This window comes from Eschscholzia californica, unplaced genomic scaffold (assembly GCF_041429995.1).
Source record: "Eschscholzia californica isolate CP2 unplaced genomic scaffold, dmEscCali1.0.p SCAF_5, whole genome shotgun sequence".
In the NCBI taxonomy this organism is placed as follows: domain Eukaryota; kingdom Viridiplantae; phylum Streptophyta; class Magnoliopsida; order Ranunculales; family Papaveraceae; genus Eschscholzia; species Eschscholzia californica.
The window spans coordinates 943,844-953,145 of NW_028238472.1; the positions used below are offsets into that span (position 1 = coordinate 943,844).

The window sequence follows — 9,302 nt, forward strand, 5'->3', positions numbered from 1 at the left end:
AAACACAATTAGAATTGTAAACAAGTCATATCTTGAAAGGGGAGGCAAAAGTCAAATATCACTAAATAGTTAGGGCCTCAAATGTCAAAATAACTAAAGTATGAACTATTAGCCATCAAATATGACCGTTATCTTTCTTCTTGACTTTAACCCAAAGAAATAGGCAACCTCCTAGAAATCACCAACAAGTCTTCCTCTCATAGAAAGAAGAAGAAAAAGGATTTCTTCAATAAATACCCAAAGAGAGAAACCCTAATCCTCTCATATCTTCCTTTCCTCTCTTTCTCTCTCTCTCTCTCTACAAATTTCCTATTTCTCTCTAGGATTCCCTCTATAGGGATTTCATTTCCTCTCTTTCTAGATTTACCTCTATAGAGATTTTCATTTCCTCTCTTTCTCTCTCTAGATTTCCTTCTTTCTCTTTCTAGAGATTTCATTTACTCTCTTTCTCTCTCTAGATTTCCTCTTTGTCTCTCTCTCTCTCTATAGAGATTTCATTTTCTCCTTCTAGAAACTTGATTTTCTCTCTCTATCTCTAGGTTTTGTTCATTTAGTTGAGAATGGGAACGGAAGTTTTAAGACCACAAGATTGTTTAATCGAACGGATGAGAGTAAGACCAGTAATCTCAACGACGGTCATACCTCGCCGGAAAACTAATTATTCAGCTAATTCTAACCCTAAACCTAACAACCACAAGAAACCTTTCGTTCGATCTGAACAAAAGAAACGACTTCCTCAATCAGATCAATCGATCTCAAAAAAATCAACACCAACGATTGGTAAAGTAACGATTTTGAAACGAGGGGAATCAGATCTAGGATCTGTTCTTCTTCCAAATCATCAGATTCAGATTATTGATCTGAAATCATCATCATCATGTAGATCTGAAGTTTATGCTGGATCTGCTTTTTATTCATCTCCTTCTCCTAGTTCTCTTCCATTACCGACGTTTTTCTCAACTAGAAAACAAGAGTTAGGTTTAGCTATTGTTGATGATTCTGCTACTAAAGATCTAAGACGTCTTCTTCGAATTGATTGATTTCGTATAAAATTTCAAAATCAATCAAAGATTTTATACCTTAATCAGGTATTTAATTTCAAGATCTTAAATTTCCGTGATTTTTTTAAACGGAAATGAAGATTTGAAATTCTGGGTTGATTTTCTTATTGTTTATGTAACTTATGTATGTAAAATTTGAATTGGGTGGAAGGGATGAAGATGAAGAATTAGGGTTTGGTATCCTTCTAAATGAAGGAAAGAAATTTGGGGATTTTTTTCATTTCGTTTAGAATGGGAAAGTTGGGGATTTTGGGGTGATGAAGAAGAAGAATTAGGCTTTGGGTATGATTCTGAAGGAAGGAAATTTGGGGATGAAGAATTAGGGTTTGGGTATGATTCTAAATGAAGGAAAGAAATTTGGGTTGAATTTGTAATGTTTTTCAGTGGGTATGTATTATAATTTTAATCTTGTGTCCTTGTATTAATTAGGGTTTATGGTTCTGTAATTAAAGTAAGAAGAAGAAGATGAAATTAAAAAGGGGAGGATATGGATGGATTTTGGTCTAGGGTTTCCTCCCCTTGGTGTATTAATGGGTTTTTAAGATGTATTAGCTTGTTTTTAAAATTTAAATAAAATAAGATGATATCTATTAATGAATTTTTGTATGTGTGGAGATTATGCTGATGATGATCAATTGATATGAAACACATCACAGAATTGGTATCCTTTGGAAAGATTTTGATTATGGTTCATGAGAAGGCAAAAAATAATCGACAAATTAGATAAAATTGGAAAAGAATATCTTCGGATTAGGAATGGACTTATAAGTGGGACTAGAGTTTGATGATCACAAACTTAACATGTCGAGCTAGAGGTTGATAATCACAAACTTAACCGTACATGGGTAACCTCTACACCCTTCTTTCACATTCAATATTTGGTTGTCCCCGTAGTCGATAATGTTGACATAAACTCTAGAATTAGAGTTTGATGATCACTAACTTAACATGTCGGGCTAGAGGTTGATAATCACAAACTTAACCCTACATGAGTAACCTCTACACCCTTCTTTCACAGTCAATATTTGGTTGCTCTAGTGGTCGATAGTGTTAACATAAACTTCAGAATTCCAAGGCTCAATTTCTGAAAGTGGAATTCATGATTTATATTATTAAAGGTATAATTATGGTTTAGTTGATTTAGATTATTAAAGGTATAGTTATAGTTTAGTTGGGCTTCAGTGTTAAGTTGGCTTTGGGTTGTTATTTATCACATTTATTAACCTATTGATGGCTTATCTATATTATGTAGTAGAAAACTCATGTAATTTTGGAGAGAAATTTCGTTCATCTCGAAATGACAAGAAATTCAGACGATTCATATAAAATGACTTTCCAATCAATGAATTTCAGGGAGAAATTTCTTCGATCCAAGAATCACACGAAATTCAGACAAAATCACATTTTGAAAAAAAACTCGTGTAAATTTTAGAGGCAAATTTCGTCGTAATATCTTTTCTAAAATATATCATCTTCTTTAAAGGCTAAGATTACACCTCTCAAATTTATGGATTGATATTATATCTCCCCAATATTTTCAATTATTGAGATTGTATCTCCTAAATTTATCTCTAAAGATTGAAATTATAAAATTATTTGTGTCCGTCGAATATAGGTTATACCCTCGTCCTATAACAAAGCACGGGCGTTTTTCTTTTCTATGTTTACACTAATCTGTCAAACCTTTTTTTTTGTTGTTGCAAACACTAATCTGTCAAACCTTGACATTTATGTTTTCATGGAAAAGTCAAAATTACTAATAAAATTGTTCATATTCAGAAAAAATGTTCATTAGTTTATATAAAGAACACTAGTTGTAGGGAATGTATGGCACAGAAGTCGATATGTCCGAGTGGTTAAGGAGACAGACTTGAAATCTGTTGGGCTTCGCCCGCGCAGGTTCGAACCCTGCTGTCGACGATTTCCTTTTTCTTTTTATTTATTGGGGAGTTTTTCGCTCTCCCACATGTCAATTAATGTGAGGTTAACATCTACAATCTTCCTTGTCACATGTTAAGACCTACAAGACTAATATTGACAGGAAAGTTTTCCCTTCGCATATTAAGACTTGGAAGACTATCTTTCTCCTCTACGATAGGACCTGAAAGGCTGAAAGGCTTTCGGAAACCTAAGCACGATACCAATGGCGGTTTTAGTTATCGATATCTTTCACCCAAAAACTAGCTCAAGAGGTGAAATTGCTATTCATACCTAAATGTGACTACAACCTCCTCCCACAACCAACATGTGCGACTAACACAAAACAAGCTTCAATGACATAAAAATTGATTTGGAAAAAATATCAAACATTATTGAAAAGAAGCCATTTCCATGATATAAGAACAAACCAAACCAAAACTAAACTCAAATTAACCTAAACAAAACCATTTAACAACTAAACAATTCTCTAAATTATTTAAAATCTCCCCAAATGGTTCTCAATTACTCAAAACACAAACTTCCAACAAAGACAATAAAAAATTGTTCTAAGAAACAAACCAAAATCCCAAAGTGAGTCTCAATACTCTCAACCACCATTTTTCAAATTTTACCCAACTAAAAGAGTTTTGGAGATTATAAGTAAAGGGTAAAACAGTAATCTAAGAGCGAAAACGAGCAAGTATATACGTCACTCGATAGGAGACCTGAAAGATGGGCAGTGGGCACTCCTTCATTTTCTCGGTTGTTTCGCCTTCTTCTTTCCACCTTTCGAGCTATTCCAAAACTTTCCGTCAATGCTTTTCCCTAGAGCAGCTACTTCTTCAGGGGAGTCCTTCAATCTCATCATAATAGTTTCATTCCTAAGCTTCTCGATACGGTCTTCTTTCATCTTGTTTTCTTTGGCTGTCAGTTTCATCAACTCTTCCTGTAACTTTGCTGAAATCTCCATCTCTAGTTTTCGCTCAACCTGTAGTCTTTGCCTCATAATGAGAATCAATTTCTTATAGAATTTGCAGTTAAGAAACACACACAAACACACACACACACACACATAAATATAAATATATACATATATAGAAAAAGGAAAAGCTTTACCTCCACGAAACAACGAACGTATTTAGTGTCATCTATTTTGTCTTCGAGATGATTTCGCCTATCTCCCAAAGCAATGAGCGCCTTTCGGATTTGGATTTTCTCCTTCTCTGCTGACTCAATCCTCTCCCGATTTTGCATTTCCCCTTTAGACGCTTCCACAGAGTTTGCAACAGATCCTGCAGCTTCAAGTCTAGCTTCTACTATCATTTCGTTCAACTCTCTATTGTTCTTTGTGAGAGTCTGAATTCTTTTATTGATCATTTCCAACTCATCACCATACTCCTCCAAATCATTATTGAGTCCAAGAATCGTTTTGTTTATGAACTTTACCTTCTTTAATTGCTTTTCTTTCTGTTCTCGTAAAGTTTCTTCTTTTCCTTGCCTCAATGTCTCATCTTCAGCTTTGGTAATTAGTCTAAGTTTGTCTGCAATCTCCATTACCTTTTCATTGGTCCAATCTGTTGTGCTTTGGATATTGGCATCTACTTCGCTAGAACTAGAATTAGTGAACTTTGAGACATGTCTGTTGCTAGAACAAAGGGGCTTTGAAGCAGGTCCATTGCTAGAACTACCGGGCTTTGAAGCACGTCCAGTACTGCCCACGTATGATCCAGATGGAGCACTGATGGGTTTCTGATTAGCAGATGGAGGAGTCGCAGAGTTCCAAAGGGTTTGATGAGCTTGAGATACATTAACCCCCATAGTTTTGATCATTAATGGAGCATCCTTTAAACTCAACTCAAATGGGTCCGAGCCCGAACTCAACTTCTTATCCAGCATCTTATTCAAGTTATAGGCTTGTTTGCTGCTCACCACATTAGACCCATGAGGTCCGATAATCTTAACTTGAATAGACTTCTGTCTGATAACAGTATTGCTTTTCGAGATACCCTTATTGTAATCTCTACCACTCACTGAGGCTACTTCTTCTTCGGGATTGAACGACTCGGGTATGGGTCGAATATGAATACCACAGTCTCGATCTCGAGTTAACTCCCCGACAATAAGAGGCCCGGTTTGATCCACTACTTGTTTACCAGATGTTGAACAATGAAAAGTATATATTTCATTTCGGTTTTGGACTTGGGACTTAAAATTATCCAATTTCGACTGAAGTTGTATAGATAAAGGTGATCTAGCACTCAGTTTCTCATCACATATGTTGTTTAGGGCACGAGTATACTTGAAATCACAGAGTAGCAAATGCCAAGTTGCTTCTGCTTCGCTCATAGATGGATGAAATGTCCAAATTAGAGAAACCAACTCATCCAAAACACACATCTCTAGTTGCTCTAAATTGTCAAGAGGAACTCTCCGATACGAATATACACCAGTTGTTGGTGTCTTCTTCATATATTTCAAACTATTTTCAACGATATTCGTTACCAAGTCTTTCGCGTCATAGTTAAGGGAAGTAGACACTAAAAGAGCTCTAATAGCAAGTTCCTCACTATGACCCAATTCTTCAAGTTTCTTAATAGCTTTCTTGAAAATTATACCTAATTTCTTACAGGCAAGTTCTTTAAGAATGTTCACAGATTCCTCATCCCAAATAAAATCTTCAAATGATCTACGGTTTTGCTTCAACTTATCAATATGGGTTTCGTACTTATTTTTATTTTCTTGTTCTAGGGTTTCCATACCATCCTCTAATGCCTTACATGCCATTATCTCTGCAACTCTATTCTCAATAATACCTAAAACCCCCAAATGCAGAATCCATAACCCAAGTTCCAAAATCCAAAGTAAACATGGAAATCCAAGAAAACAGAAGACAATGAATCAAAAACAAGAAATGGAAGACTAAACTATCTAAGTATTCTAGGGTTTAAGAAGAAATGGGGGAAAAGAGGGAAGAAGTAGTACCTTGTTTGAATCGATAAACAATGGAAGATTCAGAATCCTGCGTGAAAATCATACAAAATTAGTCAGAAAATTAACCTACCCAGAATCTGAAAATCAAAGAAGAGTTACTTAGTTAAATACCCAGATAAAGAAAATGAGAGAATCAAGCATGCAAAATCATAAACCCCATGAAAGTTCAGTAGCAAGTGAACGAGAAAAGATTGAAGAACAGAGTACAAGATTAAATAGGGGGAAAAGATTTTCAGGGAATTCAGAAGTTTAGGGTAGTTTCAGTAACCAATTCATCACACTGATCAAATACGTAACAGATTTTAGTTCTTGCTTAATTGTTTGTCAGAGCATTCTACTGCATGATCTCTCTCTCTTTTCTATAGACTCATTTTTGGGCCAGGGCCGGGCTTTTTGTAGTTGTTGCTACCCTAAAAAACTTACTGATAGACCTAGTGGCCCAACCCAACCTAGCACGGTGGACCAGGTCCGACCCATCCAGGCCCAAAGGTTGATCCTCGGAGGCCTAGTCCTAGACCAGACTCGGATTTAAAGTTAAACGGGTTAGTCCAACCAGACACTATTTCAACCCGAGCGTGGTAGGCCCAAGTTGAAGTCCGGACTTACTCGTTCATTTTCGGGATGCCTCGACCCAATCAATAAGCACCACTACTCTCGCTCTCTTTTTCATGAACTCATTTTTGGGCCAGGGCGGGCTTTTTGTAGGTGTTACCACCTTTGTTAACCAAGACTAGTGGTATTAATCTGGTCAGGCCAGGCTGGCCTCGACCTGGTTGTCTTAGTTATCATTGAGCTATGTCACGCTAGTTAAAGACTGCCATCAATTTTCGTGTCATGGGCCTTATAATCACTCTAAATCTCAGAGTCGGAGTTATAAGTACGTACTCAAACTTATTTCATGTCGAAGTCTTTTGTAGGTCAGGTTTCTCCAGTTTAAGTGAAAGGAAGTAAAAAAAGAATATTAGAGAAATGAATTACCTCTTTTGAAGAAATGACCATATTGTCCTTTGGTTCATTTAAATCAAAAGTAAAACCCTTTAGGGTGTTTGGCTTTATAAGTTCCATTTGCACCATTTGTTGATCCTTTAGACCAAACATCTTGTAAAATTCCTCCAGGCTCATTCTAACCTTTCTTGTTTCATTATAAGCTTTAGATTTAAGTTCATTTGGTTTTCCATCCTGGTTTCTCTCTCCTCTTTCGGATACCGTATGTACCTGTAAAGTCATCTAAATATCAGTTCTGTCACAATCAACAAAGAAGAATAAACATTTATGTTTTTTTCATGTAATATTACCATGTTATGTTTCTAGTTAGTTTGAGTTAAATCCAAAATCTAACCCAAGGTCTGAATTGACACAAGTCAGATTTTAGATTCTTTTTTTTTTTTTCCTTCGACTAGTCTGAATAATTGACTTATGTTGATTTTATATAAATTTAATTCAAACGTAAAAACAAACACTACCATAGGCTAAATCTCTAGATGATGATATAAAAATGTTTTATAGAGCATTCATGTGAAATGACATAAACACATCAGGTAAAAAATATTATAATCGACCTCATGGTTTGAAGAGGTAGGTTGCTTCTCCTCCTTCTCTGCGATGTTTCTTCCATCACTAGTTGTCTCGAGGTTCATTATTTCATTATTGTTTTTTTTCTTCCTTTCGATTATGTTTCTTCCCTCCTTTGCCATTTTTTGTATTTCTCTGTTCAGATTTTAAAATATCATTAGTCTCAAATCAACAAAAGAAAATATAATTATACGTTTATCACATTTATTTGATGTATTTGCTTTTATGTAATATATCTACGATGGGCTCAAGTGTTTCGAATTTTAAGCCCACCTATTGTGGGCGCCAACATGGACTCAAGTAAGAGTCACTTAAAGGGTGCCTATAACCAGATCGGATGGACTTATAGCCGGATCGGCTGATCGGACGTGTTTAAAGCCAGATTGGATGCGCTAATAGAGAAATTTGACCAAATGCCCTGATCTATGTGCCTATAGCTGGATCGGTTTGACTATAACATAACCCACTAAAAAAGGGGTGACTACAACATTTCTCTTCCTTTTAACCTCTTGAAGGGAAATTGAGATCTTAGCAGGGAAACCCCGATCGACTAATTTTGATGAAACATAATCGATTTTTTTCTCAGAATTACTGAAATTTGTACTCGAGATCTTTTAGTTAAATAACTCTATAGATTCGTGGATGTACATGTAAAGTAACCCAAGTTGCCGTCATTATTTGAAAAGAAACAATAGATATTTACCTTCAAAGGAAGAAATCAAAAAAGATATTTGGATTTCCGTTTGCAAGGGAAGAATTGCATACCATTTTCAATCGTTGCCTTAGAACGCGTTCACCGATCTGTTATTGAACATCAAGCTTCAAATCCCTAGTACAAAATACCATCTAGATGTGAAAAAGTTAATAGATAATAACGTAAATAAAAACTGAAAACAAATATTTCAAACAACTAAGGCAAATATGTGAAAATGAAAGATCATTGCTTGCCTTCCTTAGAACATTACTTCATATTTGCTTCTAGATGTTTTGCTATGCTGCTTAGGATTCAAAAAACCAAGCACAGACGGGAGAAATTACCTCAAATATCAGTCAGTATATATATAGAGTGGTAGGGCAATTTTTATTTACAGAAGAAACGTAATTGATTTGATTATCTCACTCTTCCATTTTTTTAATCCACATTTCTTCTAATAAAAATTAGATATTTACCTTAAACCTCACGATATTTCTAGAAACATAGTTACCTAACAATTCTAATGTGGTAGGATCTTGGTGTGAGCTTATTCCTATTACCTAAACCGACCGGGACAATGATAGAGAGATTTCTATTTAAGAAGAAAATGAGATAGCTTTGACTATTTGGCTATGCCAGAGTGTAATCCATTTTTCTTAAACTAGCGTCGACTATTTGACCGTGATCTAGGTGTTTTGACCGTACCATTACTATTTTGTCGTACCCTATCGTTTTCTTTTGTTCATGCAAGTTGGAAGTGGGTCAAAGGGCGTCTAAATATTCGCGCAACTTGATTTAATTAAAATTAGAAATTGAATTTAATTATTATTTTAAGTTGAAGAAAAATACATGAGACATAATTGAATATGTTCCAAATAACATTTGCCAACGTAACAACTATTACCTAATCAAATAAAAAGTGTGACTCAATTATGGTAGTATGGCGATTTTGACATGTTAAATTTCAATTATTTTAGATTAGACTATTTTATTTTGGTTTATTGTTTTTGTTTAGCAAACGAAATATATTTTTTCGCGAAAAAATCTATGTAATAAAACAGAAG

At 35.1% G+C, this 9,302-nt stretch overlaps 2 protein-coding genes and 1 non-coding gene across 3 annotated transcripts; 2 read left to right on the plus strand and 1 right to left on the minus strand.

Annotated features, from left to right (window-relative positions):
- The first annotated feature begins 215 nt into the window (after window positions 1-215).
- On the plus strand, window positions 216-1,659 carry LOC147535975 (uncharacterized). The gene has a single exon (XM_086643340.1). The coding sequence runs from the start codon at window positions 561-563 to the stop codon at window positions 1,038-1,040; it is 480 nt and encodes a 159-aa protein (XP_086499466.1). The 5' UTR covers window positions 216-560; the 3' UTR covers window positions 1,041-1,659.
- A 1,240-nt stretch (window positions 1,660-2,899) lies between these two features.
- On the plus strand, window positions 2,900-2,981 carry TRNAS-UGA (transfer RNA serine (anticodon UGA)). Its single transcript has one exon. It is a non-coding gene; the product is annotated as a tRNA-Ser (tRNA).
- Window positions 2,982-3,448: 467 nt separating this feature from the next.
- Window positions 3,449-6,442, minus strand: LOC147535977 (uncharacterized). Its single transcript, XM_086641065.1, has 4 exons — window positions 6,084-6,442; window positions 5,964-6,000; window positions 4,098-5,794; window positions 3,449-3,969 (listed from the first exon to the last, which is right to left on the minus strand). Exons 1-4 carry the CDS (start codon window positions 6,111-6,113, stop codon window positions 3,733-3,735), a joined length of 2,001 nt encoding a protein of 666 aa, XP_086497191.1. The 5' UTR covers window positions 6,114-6,442; the 3' UTR covers window positions 3,449-3,732.
- Window positions 6,443-9,302: the final 2,860 nt, after the last annotated feature.